Source organism: Pseudophryne corroboree, chromosome 4 (assembly GCF_028390025.1).
Source record: "Pseudophryne corroboree isolate aPseCor3 chromosome 4, aPseCor3.hap2, whole genome shotgun sequence".
NCBI classification, from domain to species: domain Eukaryota; kingdom Metazoa; phylum Chordata; class Amphibia; order Anura; family Myobatrachidae; genus Pseudophryne; species Pseudophryne corroboree.
The window spans coordinates 488,307,508-488,325,778 of NC_086447.1; the positions used below are offsets into that span (position 1 = coordinate 488,307,508).

The 18,271-nt window shown below is 46.2% G+C and overlaps 1 protein-coding gene across 4 annotated transcripts in view; it reads left to right on the forward strand.

Moving 5' to 3' along the window:
* The window catches only part of LOC134909816 (uncharacterized), a 366,238-nt gene that overhangs the window by 307,216 nt on the left and 40,751 nt on the right, over window positions 1-18,271 (forward strand). For all 4 annotated transcript variants that reach the window (XM_063917096.1, XM_063917098.1, XM_063917097.1 and 1 more), the window contains one exon: window positions 15,467-15,587. In XM_063917096.1, coding sequence (XP_063773166.1) covers window positions 15,467-15,587 — 121 coding nt within the window. The remainder of the gene's footprint in view (window positions 1-15,466; window positions 15,588-18,271) is intronic.

Below are 18,271 nucleotides of genomic sequence, written 5' to 3' on the forward strand. Positions count from 1 at the left end.
TACCGATAATTCTATTTCTCGGAGTCCGTAGTGGATGCTGGGCGCCCATCCCAAGTGCGGATTATCTGCAATACTTGTACATAGTTACAAAAATCGGGTTATTATTGTTGTGAGCCATCTTTCAGAGGCTCCGCTGTTATCATACTGTTAACTGGGTTCAGATCACAGGTTTTACAGTGTGATTGGTGTGGCTGGTATGAGTCTTACCCGGGATTCATAAATCCTTCCTTATTGTGTACGCTCGTCCGGGCACAGTATCCTAACTGAGGCTTGGAGGAGGGTCATAGGGGGAGGAGCCAGTGCACACCACCTGATCCTAAAGCTTTACTTTTTGTGCCCTGTCTCCTGCGGAGCCGCTATTCCCCCATGGTCCTTTCAGGAACCCCAGCATCCACTACGGACTCCGAGAAATAGAATTATCGGTAAGTAAATTCTTATTATATTTCCTGTGTAGTTATCTGGTTAGGTAGTCTATGTTATATTGTAGTGTATGATTTGTATTTGTATTAATTCTTTTGCAAGTATATCATTCATAATATATATATTAGGCGTTGGACCCTAAGCACGGTATCTGTGTAATTCTTATAGTGTTAAGTATTCTCAGAGCGTCGGTGACGCTCATACAGCTTTTGAGTTAATAAGGTTACACTAGGTTGCATCTACACCCTATCTCTACACTAAGGTTTTACAGCATATTTCATTGTTTATGGTTTAGATATAAAGGTTTAACATTGTGAGCGTCAGCGCCGCTGGTGATCTCCTCGTGGTCCCGAGCGTCCGCTACGCTATAGCGAATCATTAAGTTGGTCAGCAGCCAATAGCATGTCTGCCTGTGATCTCTTGGCCGTGAGCGAACGTGACGCTTGAGCGTCTCGACTACGGCTAAGCGATTGTTACGCAACGTGCGTACCCTTACGGTACTTCATACGTAGATAGCGTACAGTGTTCTTAGACCTCATAAAGGGTATTATATAAGATAAATATTTAGCTTTATCAGTGTATACACACACGCACACCTCTGCTTACCCCTACAAGCAAGCCGGACACACACACACACACACCAGGGACATGTGGTGACACGCACATTCCTGCTTACCCCTCCAGGCAGTACACACACACAAACACACACACGCACATTCGTCCTTCCCCACCAGTGCTGGACACACAAACAGGCACAGGCACACGCACCCCTGCTTACCCCTCCAGCAACATACATACACACACATCCTTGCTTACCGCTCCATTTCTGGACACATACACACCCCTGCTTACCCCTCCAACAACATACATATATATACACACATACACACACACACACACGCACACACCCTGCTCACCCCTCCATTTGTGTAGCGCTTACCCCTCCATCATCACCCACAGGCATTCGGCGGGTGGCAAGTCCGGGGCCCTCCTCTGCGCACACTGGCGCTCACAGCGGCGGGAGGCAGGCGGCAGGTCCGTGGCGGGGGCCTTCCTTTTCGGTGCACACTGGCGCTCACAGCGGCGGGCGGGAAGCAGGCAGCAGGTCCTGGGCCCTCCCACGTCTGGAGGAGTAGCGACGGACTGGGCACTAGTAGCAGCGGCAGGCAGCATGGGGTGAGCAGGCCGTGCAGGTGCCGGTGGCGCCCCCTTCTGCTGGGGTTGCCACGGCGCCCAGGGCATGTGTCCTGCTCGCCCCGAGCTAGTTCCGCCTCTGTATGAGATACTTATATACTAATGCTATAGCTATTTGGGCAAGAACATACAGATATTCAGCCAGGGCTGTAACTAGGGGGAACGCTAAGGGGGCATGTGCCCCGGGTGCAGGATTTGAGGGGGCGCTGAGGCGTTACAGAGGAGCAGTGAGACAGCAAACAACTCCCGGGGCAGTGTCTCTGACCCACCTGTCTGCCCGGAGCTGGCTCCGATGCTGTGCAGGTGGGCTCCAGTACCTGGTATCTCTCCTATGCCAGCTACCGTCTTAAACTCTCTTCTTTGCCATGCAGTGCTGTGACTAGCGTACAGTGCACCGTAAAAGCTATAGAAGCGAAATGTTGGTGCTGTGTCTTACAGCAGGCTATGATCCCGGCTGCCTGCCCAGCACCGACCGATAACAAGCTGCAGGCATTGAGAGGACACACTGCCCCAGGCTTATGCTTGTTAACAGGTGCAGTCACCGATGGTACAGAAATCAAAGGTTAACTTTGCTAGCTGTCCACTTGACAGTGGAAACTTAGAGCCTGGATAACCTCCACCTCTCACCAATTATCACTACAGCAGTTTTGTGGTGAGTTTAAAGACAGACTTTATTATTGGCACTGTGCTCCCATTTAGCAGTATCAACCTCCGCTTTGCCTCCCAGATGGGGGGGATTTGGTGTAGCTTATAGGGGATGTAGTGTAGTGATGTATGTAGTGTAGTAATGTATTGCAGTATATAGGGGCATGTAGTTCACTGATGTGGTGTAGCATATAAGAGGATGTAGTGTAGCATACAGGGTATGTAGTGCAGTGTATAGAGGCATGTAGTATAGTGATGTAGTGTAGCATATAGGGTATGTAGTGCAGTGTATAGGGGCATTTAGTGTAGTGAAGCATATAGGGTATGTAGTGCAGTGTATAGGGGCATGTAGTGTAGTGATGTAGTATATCATATAGGGTATGTAGTGCAGTGTATAGGGGCATGTAGTGTTGTGATGTATATCATATAGGGTATGTAGTGCAGTGTATAGGTCCACCAGTGTAGTTATGTAGTGTAGCATATAGGGTATATAGTGCAGTGTATAGGGGCATGTAGTGTAGTGATGTAGTTCAGCGTATACGGGATGTAATATAGTAGTGCAGTGGATAGGGGAATGTAGTGCAGAGGTGAAGTGTTATGATACAGTGCAGTGATATAGTGCAGTGTATGGGGACACACAGAGGAACATGTATTTGAACACGCTGCTGGGGTAGCATATGACGCATAGGGCATTTGAGGCACATAGGGGAATATTGTCCAGTAGTATCCCCTTTTTTAAAATATGTTTGATGATCTAATTGTTTTAGTCTGCAGGGTTTTTTTTTTTAGTTTTTTTTGTTTTTTTTTTGGGGGGGGGGGGGGGGGGGGGCTTTTATATCCATCAAGGAAAGGCCCAATTGTAATAAGCTCTGATATGTTGGTCCCAGTGCAGTTCCAGCAATATAGCTGCTAGATTTAGAGGTAATTTGTTTTAAAGCAAAACCAGGTTGTTTTTTGCTTGAAGACTGGTTGTGGATAATTACCGGAGTCATGGTGGGACCAGCATATCGGAGTCTATTAGAGTTAGACCATAGTGTTTTATTTTTTTAATTTCAGTACATTGGCCCTCATTCCGAGTTGATCGCTCGCTAGCGGCTTCTAGCAGCCGTGCAAACGCTAAGCCGCCGCCCTCTGGGAGTGTATTTTAGCTTAGCAGAATTGCGAACGAAAGATTAGCAGAACTGCTCTGGAAAAATTTCATGCCATTTCAGAGTAGCTCCAAACCTACTCCTACCTTGCGATCACTGCAGATAGTTTAGTTCCTGCTTTGACGTCACAAACACGCCCTGCGTTTGGCCAGCCACTCCCCCATTTCACCTGGCACGCCTGCGTTTTTTTGCACACTCCCGGAAACCGCTCAGTTATTACCCAGAAACGCCCCTTTCCTGTCAATCACTCCCCGATCAGCCGTGCGACTGAAAAGCATCGCTCGGCCTTGTGTAAAACTGCATAGTTTTTTGTGAAAGTACTTTGCGCGTGCGTACTGCAGCCCGTACGCATGCGCAGAAATGCCGTTTTTTTGCCTGATCGCTACGCTGCGAACGGCAGCTAGCGATCAACTCAGAATGACCCCCCTTGTGTTCTGCATCATTTGTATTGTGTATTTATTTTCGGTTTCATTGCTGTTATTGTATATACAGAGTGGGTCAGAATTTTATTAAGGGATATTTGTGAGTAATGTGACTATTGTTATTATGGTGAATTTTATGATATAAATAGTTACTATTTACTAGGTATAATATTTGTGTAGTGATTCTCCATAAATATTGAGGTACTTTTATCTCATAATTATCTGGACTCCCCTCTGTATTGTAGTCAGGGGCATCATTTACCCCGATGACACCCAGTGCGACTCTGAACAATCTATGTGTGTGCTGCTAAAAGGGGGTGTGGCTTCATGGTCTCATCACTCCAGGGGTCCCTGAGATGCGGTCTGCCCTTGGAGACTGCTGTGGCTGCAGTGAAAGCTCCTACTCCATGACAGGAGTCAGGTGCTTCACGTAATGTTACAGTGCAGCATCACTGAGCAGGAGCTGGCATTTTAGTGTCAGCCCTTGGCGGTTCACTCTGAGGTGCAGCCTGCATCGCCCGCAGTAACGCCACTGAATGTAGTTACTATGTCACTAGTCACCTGAGCAATCTGTGACCTGTTAGTCAGAAGCTCACTTTTAGCTGTAATAGGTTTGCTGAGCTGTTCACCATACTATTGGTCTGATTTGGACACAGTGTCAGTGATGCATGCAGTTGGCCCGGTGTCTTAAGTCTGCGCATGCGTCTGAGTCGCACACCGCATACATACTTATTGTCAGCACTCAGAGACACTGGGGTAGATGTATTATACCTGCACAGATCGTGAGGGTATAGTGCTTCCGGCTTTGTGACTTCACCAATTCGAAGCAGGAAGCAAACATCACCTTTGCCCAAGTGGGAAGTGAAAACTGCCCCCACTGGCAATCCCTGCTAGACCTCCCACAACGCATCTGCCTATTGCTGATGCATTGTGTCTCTTCTTTGGGGCGGCTCACTGGGCATGCGCGAGAACTCGCTATTGTCATAAGATGTCACATGCAGCTCCGTGCCAGCAGCCAGGGACAGCGCTGTCGCTGCTGTGGTGATGGGGCAATGACAACTGCAGCTGTTGAAATCGATAACTGCAGGTGTCGGAACGGTTAGTGCCATTGACAATTCATACATAGGGGGCCGATGTGCGGGTGCAATCTTACAGATAACAGTAGCGATAATGACAGGGGCAAATAGCTCCCCTGTCACCTTGCACACATCTCCTCCTTCCATCGGCGGATACAGACAGGGGCGGAAAGGGCGAACGCCCCCCCCCTACACATACTGCGCCGGTATAAATTGCCGGGTCCAGTTACCGCGACGAACGCCTGCGGGCTGCGGCAGCACTAACACAGCCCGCCGCGCCCATTCCCGCCACTGCTGAGAGTCAGGGGGCCGGAGCCCGGAGCAAGGAGTGTGTTACTCACTGTCCTCTCCGCCGTGCCCGGCTCCCCTCCCCTGTCCCAGCCGCTCCGGCTCCTCCTCAGTGATATGATGCCTCTGCGCAATGACAAACACTGTCATGCGCAGTAGGCATTTGTGGACGCCAAGAAAACGTTTCATTCAGGGGCAGGCCTGCGCCATTTTTGCAGCAGCGGAGGAGCGGGCACGGAGAGAGGAGCTAAAGCCCGTTATTGCCTCATTGTGTGTGTAGGTGAGCTCTCTAGATCTGCTGTAAGTCTCATTGCTCCCTCTCTGGTACAAATTTTGTGCTCCATAAAACATTGGTAATCCACAATCAGAGCACTGCTGTTTACTTGCATGTTTGAAACTGTATGTTGTATGTGCAGCAATGGTCTGTGTGTGAGGCTGCAGTTCAATGATCACTTTGGGGTCTTTCCACTTTGTGGGGTATTCAGCTAGGAGCAGGCTCATAGAGCTGTAATTGCCTTACTGTGTGTGTTTTGGGAAGGGGAGCTGAGGGGGGAAATCACCAAAATCCCGCTCCACCTCCTCCACACCATGCCAACCACAGCCTCCTTATCCACCGCACCGCAGACCACAGCATCCTCAGCATCGCCTAGGGAAGCCAATCCCGGGCCATATTTTCAATCTCGGATATCAGGATTGAAAATTGGCCAATCCCGGGATTCCCGGGATTTAGCTAGGTGGCCGCACCCTCGCACCGCACATATAACTCACCATATACCGGGGGCGGGCGGGGAACGACCTCTCATCTCTCATGGCGGCTCCCTGCAGCAGCTGACGGTGCAACGCTGCGCTGGGGAGCCGGAAGAAGGAAGCCGGGCAGCGTCTGAGCGTCCTGTGGACGCTCAACACTGATCCCTCAATCCCCAGGATTGGAGCTTCCAATCACGGGATTGAATCCCGGGCATTTTTGGCCCTAAATCCCGGGATCCCGCCGATCCCGATCCCGGGATTGGCCACCATAGCACCGCCGCTGCTAAATAGGTAATCTTACCCTGCTGTATTGTGAATTTTGGCTCATACGTGTGCTATAATGTGAATTTCGTCTGATACCATGTGGTGTAATGTGAATTTTGTCTCATTCTGTGTGCTATAATGTAAATTTTGTCTCATTCTGTGTGGTATAATGTGAATTTCGGCTCATACGTGTGCTATAATGTGAATTCCGGCTTTTTCTGTATGGTATAATGTGAATTTCGTCTCACTCTGTGTGGTATAATGTGAATTTCGGCTCATACCGGGTGCTATAATGTGTACCATTGTTGTCCTATTACTTATGCCATCACAGGATCTATTAAAAGAAATGAGTGTTTATATCAAGCATTTTTTCCTGCTAAAGTAAATTTATTTCACTTTTTTCTCGCTGAAAGTGGACTGGTAGCCCAAATCTGGGCTGCATGATTGTGCATGTGTGATCTACGAATGTGCAGATGCATGCAGGAATGGCGATTCGCCAGTCTGTATCACCAGTGCGCAGGGTTCTCTCCAATAACTGGCAACAATAGGAAATTTTAGAAGCGAACGGGAGGGGCATTTCTAAGTGGGAGGAGCTATGATTAAGGGGGAGCAGTCATAGTTCTTAAACGCCCCCCCCTAAAAGTTACGTCTAGATCCACCACTGCCTTCGTTCATCAGAGCCGTAACTGGGGAGGGGGGGGGGGGCTGGGGCTAAGGGGGCATGCGCCCCAGCAGGATTTGAGGGGGCGCTGAGGAGTTACAGAGGATCAGGACACACTGCCCCAGGCTTATGCTTGTTTACAGGTGCAGTCACCGATTTTACAGAAATTAAAGGTTCACTTTGCTGGCTATCTACTTGACAGTGGAAACTTAGAGCCTGGACAACCTCCAAATCTCACAGAGTACAGATGTATCCACATTTATCTTGATGGTTAATAGGATTAACTGTGACTGGGCAGTCAGACTTAATCCCCTGCTGTAATGACTTAATCCCCTGCTGTATTGTTCTCTGTATTGTATTGCAGTTGAGAACAATAGATGAAGGGTTTATGCTAGGCACAGAAAACGACTCAAGATAACGGTGGACACATCTGTATCACTGCAGCAGCTTTGTGGTGAGTTTAAAGACAGACTTTATTATTGGCACTGTGCTCCCATTTAGCAGTATCAACCTCCGCTTTGCCTCCCAGATGGGGGGGATTTAGTGTAGCTTATAGGGGGATGTAGTGTAGAGATGTATGTAGTGTAGTAATGTATTGCAGTATATAGGGGCATGTAGGTCACTGATGTGGTGTAGCGTAGGTGGATGTAGCGTAGTGATGTAGTGTAGCATATAGGGCAGGGGTGGGGAACCTCAGGCCCGAGGGCCGTATAAGGCCCTCAAAGCCACTTGATCCGGCCCGGCCAGGCTCACCTAAACGAGAAGAGATGCCTAGCGCCTGCTGAGATTTTACCACAAGCAGGCGGCCGGCTCCTCAGCAGCAGCCGGACGCAGGAGCTCACTCCTGAGCTCCATCTTCTGGCTCAGGCAGTGTACATGTGTGGCTGTGCGGTGCTATGGGAGAGACGTCATGACATCTCTCCCATAGTTTCGAGGAGAGGGAGGGCAGCGGTCCGGTAGCAGGAGCAGGGCTGGTGAGCATTGTGTTTTTTTTCTTTCTTTTAATGTGTGTGTGTGTGTAAGCGGCACTACTAGGGGGCATATTTAATGGGGCATAACTGCAGGGGGCATAACTACTGGGGGCATATTTAATGGGGCATAACAACTGATGGGGCATATCTAATGGGCCAAAACAACTGACAGTGGGCATATCTAATGGGGCATAACATCTGACTGGGGGCAAATCTAATCGGGCATAACAAGTGACTGGGGGCATAACTACTGACTGGGGGCAGGCTAATTTTTAAGTTGATAATTTTTGTATGGCCCCCGAAGGATTTTTTAAATATCCAAATGGCCCTTGGTAGAAAAAAGGTCCCCCCCCCCCCCCCCCCCCCCCTGATATAGGGTATGTAGTGCAGTGTATAGGGGCATGTAGTTTAGTGCTGTAGTTCAGCGTGTAGGGAATGTAGTATAGTAGTGCAGTGGATAGGGGAATGTAGTGCAGTGGTGAAGTGTTATGATACAGTGCAGCGATATTGGGGGGTAATTCCAAATTGATCACAGCAGGATTTTTTTTTAGCAGTTGGGCAAAACCATGTGCACTGCAGGGGAGGCAGATATAACATGTGCAGAGAGAGTTAGATTTGGGTGTGGTGTGTTCAATCTGCAATCTAATTTGCAGTGTAAAAACAAAGCAGCCAGTATTTACCCTGCACAGAAATAAAATAACCCACCCAAATCTAACTCTATCTGCACGTTATATCTGCCTCCCCTGCAGTGCACATGGTTTTGCCCAACTGCTAAAAAAAAAATCCTGCTGCGATCAACTTGGAATTACCCCCATAGTGCAATGTATGGGGACACACAGAGGAGCATGTACGTGAATACGCTGCTGGAGGTGCATGTGACGCATAGGGCATTTGAGGCACATAGGGGAATATTGTCCAATAGTATCCCCTTTTTTTTCAACATTTTATTGCTAAATCATTAATTTAGGCTGACAGGGTTTTGTTTTTTTGGGGGGAGGGGGGTTTTTGGGGGCGGGCGCCAAATTACTGCCTTGCGCCAGGTAACAAAATCCTAGTTCCGGCCCTGCCCCTGCCTTCATACATGGGGAAGAAGCGGTATCAGCGCACATAATGTGCCAACTTCTCCCCCATAATGACAAATCTTACATCTGCCCCCCAGTACAAAATCAGATGCAGGGTCTGAGGTGGCAAAGACGGCAAGTCGCTGATATCGGCTTCATGTAAAAACACAACATTTTCTCATACTGGAGGCCATGTGTAGAGAAACTGCACATACCATGGGGCTGGTGCACGTTTGATGGTGCGACTAATGATGCGTCTAAAGACACACAGTCATGGCGCTGTAAGTGCTGTGAATTCAGTTCTGTGAAAATCCGTTGTGGCATTAGCATAAGACGCAGATGTGACTGCAGCCAACTCAGAATCAGGCCCTATGTATTCTTTATACTGTTCCTAGAAATCGGTGTGCTGTTGGGTTCTATATTTTTCCGCTTGACCTAGCAACAGATATAAGAAATTATGACAGGTCTTGGTTTTCTATATTTCTAGTTGATATTTTAGGAAACCTTTTTGCATAATTTCATTTTTTTTTTTAAACCTAAGCATTCAAATCATTGTTTGGCATTCCTTTAAATAACGTTTTGACGTTGTCGTGGAGATGTACAAAGCTGTCAGCCAATCAGCTCCTAACTGCCATGTTACAGGCTGTGTTTGAAAAATGACAGATAAAGTGGAGAGAGATAAACTACCAATCAGATCCTCTCTCCTGGTTTTAGTACATCTGCCGTTTGTATGCTAGTTAAGTTTGCATATTATAGAACAGGCATGTCCAAACTGCGGCCCTCCAGCTGTTGAGAAACTACACATCCCAGCATGCCCTGACACAGCTTTAGCATTCTTTGACAACAAAACTGTGTCTGGGCATGCTGGGATATGTAGTTTCACAACAGCTGGAGGGCCGCAGTTTGGACATGCCTGTTATAGATGCTACAGAACTAAAATACATTGGATTGTTTAGTTTATGATCAAATCTGTTCTAAGGTGGTCATTCCGAGTTGTTCGCTCGCAAGCTGCTTTTAGCAGCTTTGCACACGCTAAGCCGCCGCCTACTGGGAGTGAATCTTAGCTTATCAAAATTGCGAACGAAAGATTAGCAAAATTGCGAAAAGACACTTCTTAGCAGTTTCTGAGTAGCTTCAAACTTACTCGGCATCTGCGATCAGTTCAGTGCTTGTCGTTCCTGGTTTGACGTCATAAACACACCCAGCGTTCGCCCAGACACTCCCCCGTTTCTCCAGCCACTCCCGCGTTTTTCCCAGAAACGGTAGCGTTTTTTCACACACTCCCATAAAACGGCCTGTTTCCGCCCAGAAACACCCACTTCCTGTCAATCACACTACGATCACCAGAACGAAGAAAAAACCTCGTAATGCCGTGAGTAAAATACCTAACTGCATAGCAAATTTACTTGGCGCAGTCGCAGTGCGAACATTGCGCATGCGCAGTTAGCGGAAAATCGCTGCGATGCGAAGAAAAATACCAAGCGAACAACTCGGAATGACCCCCTAAGCTACCACAAGTTGGTTAATACCTCCATTGTACCATTATGTATCAACCAAAGAAAACACAAAATATCCGTAATTAAGATTTAGTAAGTAAGTCAATGGTTGACATTATTGTAATGTTATAATTACTGTAAGCTGTTTTATTATGTAATTAAACATGTTTATTGTTATTTAATATTTAATGTTTATGTTTACGGGCAGATTTATCAATGTTAGGGTTAGGCTGCGGGGAGGGGTGGTTAGGGGGCCAGTAGGGGGAAGGATAAGTGATTCTCAGCATCGGGATGTATTCTGACAACTGGCCAATCCATCCCAACCCCTCATAAATGCTCTGCAGAATGAATGGGCACAGATTCCCACAGAAACACTCCAACATCTTTTGGAAAGCTTTCTAAGACGAGTGGAAGCTGTTATAGCTGCAAAAGGGGGACCAACTCCATAGTATATGTATTTGAATACAATGTCATTACAGTCCCTGTTGGTGTAATGGTCAGAGGTCTGAATACGTGTGTGTGTGTGTGTGTGTGTGTGTGTGTGTGTGTGTGTGTGTGTGTGTGTGTGTGTGTGTGTGTGTGTGTGTGTGTGTATACATATATTTATTTATTTGGTATTTACATGAAACAATGCATATTTCCTAATGCTGATTAAAACAAGTCTAAACATGAGCACAGTTATTCAAACTTATAAATATACGATAGCTACATTTACATACCCTCCAACATTTTACATATAAAAATCGGTACAAATTAGGAAAGGGGCGTGGGTAAAGGGACACGCCCTCTTTCCTATACTTTTAATGGGAATTTAGAGAGTCAAAAATCGGTACAGACCATACAAAAAAGGTACTATACCTGGCAAAAAGGTACAGTTGTAGGCTATGCATTTATAATGTAAGAGCTTTGTATTGATCTTATTCAAGAGCCGGATGGTGCGATAGTTTCTGCAGGGTCACCAGAGTCATCCTATTAAAATACAGAACAGAACAAATCCAAACAGTACGCAGTTTGCGTACTGGGTACACAAATAATTTTTATCCAGATAGTACACAGTGCTTGTGTACTGAATATGTAAAGAACGTCTTTATTACTTTTAGTTGTAAATCCCTTTTAAATGTACCAGTGTTATATACTGTATTTACAAGTCATAACCTTAACCACTGTCAATCTTATTGTGACTTGTATGAAAATGCAAATAAGTCGCAATAGCATGCGCCTAAGTCACATGCAACCAAATCACACGCAATCTGAGCGATTTGTGAACTGTATTAAGAAATGCCTTCATCCAGTTAACCTAACCTTGACACAATGTAACTCAGCAATGTATACATTTCACAGAAGGCAGTAACTCCTGGACTGCTGTGTCAGTATAAAACCTAACCACCAGCAGCTGCTGTATCATTTCACAGAGTATAAAATGGATTGCCCAGAGCAAACATCATCTAAACACTCTCATGCACAATAACACATTGGCCAAAACATTTTTTCCACTCTGCCCACTCAATCCAATTTTGAAGAGCTTAAACCCCAGAAAGTAGAACACTATTAGAGGAGTGTCTATCAGTGGCAGCAAAACAAATTCCATAAAATATTGTCACCCTTGATCCACTACAGCTGGGGGATAACATACTGAATGGTAACAGTCTAATTCCCACATCCAGAGCCTTCCTATAAAGCAAATTAACAACATAGATAAGTTTGGCTAAGTTCTATATTTTAGGGGTATAAGTAACATCACCTAAATTTCGTAGTGTATAGTTTGTTGTATGCCAAAAACTCAAATGGCTACTTTAGGTACCTGTGGACCAGCATCCGCAGAGCCGGCCCTAGCCAATTTGATGCCCTAGGCAAAATTTTGTCTGGTGCCCCCTACCACCGCCGCTAGTTCTGCATCTGACCCAGCAACACTCAGGCAGTGGGGCCCACCGGGTGGTTACCCTGTGGGCCAGTTCAACCCTACATAATGCCACACAGTAATGCCCATAGTACACATAATTCCACACAGTAATGCACCTTACACATATGCCCCACATTAGTAATGCCCATAATACACATAATTCCACACAATAATGCACCTGACACATATGCACCATATCAGTAATGCTAGTAGCTTTTTTTTATAAAACTTATAACTGCGTTTTGTGAGATGGGGGTGGCAGGATGGGTGGGTGGGTGGGTGGGTGCGTGCTTGCTTGCTCTTGCACCCATTAATGGGGCACCTGTACAAGGGATGTGACCTCACAGGGTATGCCGTTCTTTGCAAGCCTCACCCTTTATTTTCGCTTACTCATTGGAAACAGATAGCAGCAATGTCCAGATACTGCCACACTTGCTGGTTATAAAAAAAAGACCAGTATCAAATATGTAGCAACTGTCCATTCTCTTCACTGTTCAGTGTGTTTGCTGGTGTCTATTACTTCTGGCAACTGCATGCCCTTTATTTTGTACTGTGGGAGCAATATGCTCTGCCCTCCAGTCTGACATGTCCGAAAGTCACGCTGCACTGATATTTCATATAGAAATAGCGCAACACAACTTACTGACCACGTTACAGTACTGGATGGCAGAGGAAGTTTATGGCATGGACTGACTAGGAAATAAAGTGTGGGGAGAATACTGCCCATGTTATGTCCCTGCAGACACCTGGGGTTTGCACAGGGATAAGAGAAACACACAGGATGGCAGGGTTACCCTCCCCCATGTGCACAAGCCGTATAGGTGATGTCAGATTTATATGAAGCAGTCTTCAAAAATACACATGTGGTATCATAAGGAGCCATCAAGTAATAACCTTATATAGTCAGTGAAAATGTCACATGTCCAAGAATTGCAGTTACCAGGCTTCAGCTGTCTCACAAGTCAGGGGCATTCAAGCATGTCGGAGGGAGTTTTACGAACTTTAAGGGACAGTGTGCATTCTATTTGACAAATGTAAACAGCAGTGTATACAAGTACTGATTGAATACATTTGGAAAGTAACAGTTAGTTTGCAGACTGTACCTCCCAGTATGAGGAACTTTAAGGGACAGTGGGGGTAATTCAGAGTTGATCGCAGCAGCAAATTTGTTAGCAGTTGGGCAAAACCATGTGCACTGCAGGTGTGGCAGATATAACATTTGCAGAGAGAGTTAGATTTGGGTGGGTTATTTTGTTTCTGTGCACTGGTTGCTTTATTTTTACACTGCAATATAGATTTCAGTTTGAACACACCCCACCCAAATCTAACGCTCTCTGCACATGCTATATCTGCATCTGCCGCCCCCCCCCACCCCACCCCACCCCACCCCTGGCAGTGCACATGGTTTTGCCCAGCGACGGACTGGGGTTCAAAAATGGCCCGGGCATTTGTGAGCGCGTACGCAACAAGGGGGCGCACCGCCATGATGTACGGGGGCATGCCACGAGTCATGGGACGTGGACTCATGGCACACCCCCATTACCATGGCGACGCTTGCTGAGGGCGGGCGTGCGTGCACCGTGAGTCCGGGGGCGTGGACTCGTGGCACGCCCCCATTTCCATGGAGACCAGTGGGGGCGGATGAACCAGAAAGCCGGAGGCTGCACTGCGTGCGGCCTTCCCGGCTCTCTGAGTATCCGGATCGGCCCACCTGCCCATCGCCCCTTCTGGCATGTGCCAGAAGTGCCAGATGGCCAGTCCAGCCCCCGGTTTTGCTCAACTGCTAACAAATTTGCTGCTGCGATCAACTCTGAATTAGGCCAGCTGTGCATTCTATTTGACAAATGTAAACAGCAGTGTATACAAGTACTGATTGAATACATTTGGAAAGTAACAGTTAATTTGCAGACTGTCCCTCCCAGCATGAGATACTGCAGGGACATGCTTGGATGCCCCTAGACATGCTTGGATGCTCTAGGCAAATGGCCGGCTCTGAGCATCTGCATGGTCGGACAGTAAGTATGGAGGCTTAGGGTTAGGCTGCGGAGGTGTTGGTTAGGATTAGAATACTCACCCGGATCCATCCAGATTTTAACCGTTGGGATGCCGCCGACAGCATCCTGACCATTGGGATTGTGAGTCCTGGGATTTCGTACCAAACCCAGACAGTTAAATCGAAAAGAAACAGTTATAATTACAGTATCCACATAATGTATCCATATGGGTCTCATATGTGCAGTCCATCATTCAAAGGGTCTGCCTGTTCTCCAGCAAATTGATCCATGGAATCAGCAATTAATGTGGTGTGTTACCATACAGAATCTCCTTAGCCCAGCATTTGGCAATATTTGTCACCCAAAGTGACAGAAACCAGCCCATATCCTTTCAATTCATAGTGAAGTATACTTCAAGGGGCCCCCTAGGTTTCTATGCCTTCCCTATCCATCTAGCCTCGTGTTTCTTCAGTTAATAAATCGAACACTAATGTCAAAATACATTAGTTTGACAGGGTCAAAACTAAAAGGTCAAAAACTAAAGGGTAGACAATTCAAAAGGTGGAAATGAGAATGGTCGACAGACTTTTGTAATTCTTTTCATACTTTACCATCCACATGGACTACAATTGGGAATAGTAACTTGTGCTGAGCGCAGTGGAGCGAGGCAACTTGCCCGAAGCAAGGGGGACGCCGTACACTAATGGGGCTTGTTTGTGGCAGAAAAGTGACAAAACACCCCAAAAAACAAAAACTATTTCTGTCTACCTTTTTTGTATTGACCATTTCCATGTCGACTTTTTTGAACCTGTTGACCTAATGCATGTCTACCATTAGTTTTCGACCTATTGAATGTAGACCTGTTCAGTGTAGATCTAATAATCCACACCCATTTCTTCAAAGAAATAAGCTGTACCTCTATTTCCCTCACACCGCTTTGTAATGTAAACAATAATGTAGGCCAAATTTCACTGTTTAAGCTATCCCTTAAAGACAGTAATAGGGTGCATTTCTAAGATTACATCTGCTGAGTAATATTCCTACATTAAAAACTAGGCCAAAAGTATTGTGGGGGGGAAGGGGGGGTGTTATCAAGTAGTCCTTTTACTACCATGTTTAAAATTAGAATTTTTGGAAGAGTACAAATCTAATTCGCTTCTGTTTGGATTTCTACTACAGGTGAAATCTCAGCTCATGCAGGAACGCTACTTAAAATTAGATGCTTTTCAGCGTGTGGATGAACTCCAGACCCAGGTGTATGATTTGGAAATGGCCCCCTCTTTGCGAAACTCACCAGGAGGTAAAACAAAAATTGTATGTCATGGTCTAAAATAAACTTTATGTGATGGGCTTTCACAAAAATATATCATTGTTTTAACTTCTGATTTTATATAGAGGCTTGGATTTGTGGAAAGGATACCCAGGTCATACCTAGAGCAACTATTTTTTATATTTATATATTGCATATGAATGATGTATTCATGTAATATAAGCCTTAAATCAAGGATACTTATTTTTGTATTTGTGACAAGTAAGCATGGATGGATGGTTGAGACAGCAGTCACCCTGACAGTATAAGCATCTGGGCCTGGTTGTTCTGTTAGGAAACAGCATGGTAGTGTCAATCCTGGTAGTGGCATACATTTGCTTTCAGGTATTTTAAGTGGACTCAGAAAGGGAAATAATAGTTATGGTAGACTTACTGTTGATAACTCTATTTCTCCTAAGTCCACAGTATCCACAGAATAAAAATTGGGATATGAGGTAGCGACAGCAGATTTGCACCCACTATCAAAGCTTTCAGCCTCCCAGAATGCAACGGGCCAGTCCCATATATCCCCACCTCCTGGCTCAGGCAATTCAGTTGTTTTCCAAAGCTCAAGGCAGGAGCATCATAGAGAGCCCTAATCAGGCGAGAAGAACACATGTGCACACCCTTCCGTACAAGAAGCAAGAGGTTAGTAGGTGAAAGAATCCTCAAATCAAGTGCGTCAGGGTTCTTGTGGATACTGTGGACTTAGGAGAAATAGAGTTATCAACTATTATCTCTCCTGCAGGGTCCACAGGTTATCCACAGGATAAACAATGGGATGTCCCAAAGCAAATTTAGTGGTGGGGACGCTCCTGATTGGACAGGAGAATCCTTCACCCGAATTCAGTGTCCTGAGAGGCAAAGGTATCAAAGGCATAATGTCTAATGAATGTGTTAATGGAAGACCATGTGGCTGCCTTACATATCTGTTCATCTAAAGCACCACGTTGTGCTGCGCATGATGGACCTACCTTACGAGTAGAGTCAGCAGAGACATTAGCCGGAACAAAGTCACCTCGCCAGTGTCTGCTTGTCAGCATGCCATCCTCTTGTGAAATCCGTAGAGAACAAAGAGAGTGTCTTTCTGATGACACTGGTACGTTCGACGTAGATCCTTAAGGCACGGACTATGTCTAACGATGCATCTCCCACAGAAACGTCTGGCCCTTGGAAAGACGGGACAACAATTTCTTCGTTAAGGTGGAATTTTGACAACCAGATCTGGTTCTAAGAACCGTTCTATCTGGATGAAAAATCAGAAAAGGAGGGTGACCTAATAATGCCCTTAAATCTGAGACTCTTCTAGCTGAAGCAATAGTCAGCAGAAAAATAACTTTAGCTGTCAGCCATTTAAGATCCACTTGCTTTTGTGGTACAAATGGAGCAACTTGAAGCGCCTTTAGGACTAAACTTAAAACCCAAGGCACTGCAGGAGGAACAAAAGGAGGTTGGATGTGAAGCATTCCCTGAAAGAGCGAACATCCTGTAGGTTAGCAATTTTCTTTTGAAACCATACAGTCAACTGACACCTGCACTCTCAAGGAAGCCACCCGTAGATCTTTGTCCATTCCTGCCAGAAGGTATGCTAAGACTCTGGAACCTCTAAAAGACCTAGGATCGAATTTCTGGTCACCAAACTATTGAATATAGGCTTGCCATATTCGGTGATAAATGCGAGTTGAGGATGGTTTCCTTGCTCTGAGCATTGTTTGAATTACCTGTTGTGAGAATCCTCTTGCTTTCAGAATGGAAGTCTCAAGAGCCACGCCATTAAAGATAGTCGATCCAGATGCTTATAATAGCAAAGACCCTGAGACAGTAGATCTAGACGTTGAGGGAGTAGGAATGGAACATCCATCGAGAGCCTCTGCGTAGCTGTATACCAATGTCTTCTGTGCCAAGCCCTTTCCTTGTTTTACCTTTCACATCACTCTGAGTAACAGGGCGATCGGTGGAAACACATAGGCCAGATGAAAATCCCATCTCACTGACAGGGCATCCACAAAGGTCGCTCTTGGATCCTTTGTTCTTGACAAGTATGCAGGAACTTTGTTGTTCTGACGGGACGCCATGAGATCTATCTCTGGTAACCCCCACTTGTCTACCAGATTCTGGAAGACCTCGGGGTGTAAAGCCCATTCGTTTGCATGAATGGCGTGTCGACTGAGAAAATCCACTTCCCAGTTTAGGACTCCCGGAATGAATATTACGGACAAGGCTGGATGATGAAGTTCTGCCCACCTTAACGTGTGGCTTACCTCCTTCATTGCTTTTTGGCTGCGAGGTCCTCCCTAATGATTGAGGTACACTACTGCCGTTGCATTGTCCGAGCGAATTTGAACTGGTTTCCCATGAAGGATGTCCTTTGCCTTGAATGAGTGCCATATATACAGTATGGCCCAAAGTTCCAATATATTTATTGGCAGGCAACTTTCTTCCTTGGTCCACTGCCCCGGCAGCAACTTCTTCCTGACACTACTCTCCAGCCCTGAAGACTGGCATCCGTTGTCAGAACTTCCCAATCTGATATCCAAAAGGGTCTCCCTTTGTCCAGATGGGATATCTGTAGCCACCAGGCTAATGCCCTCCTTCCAGAGGAAGGACCATAGCCTGTGTTTTCATTGTCTGATGTAAGGATCAGACGTTTTAGAGGCCTCGAATGGAATCGAGCA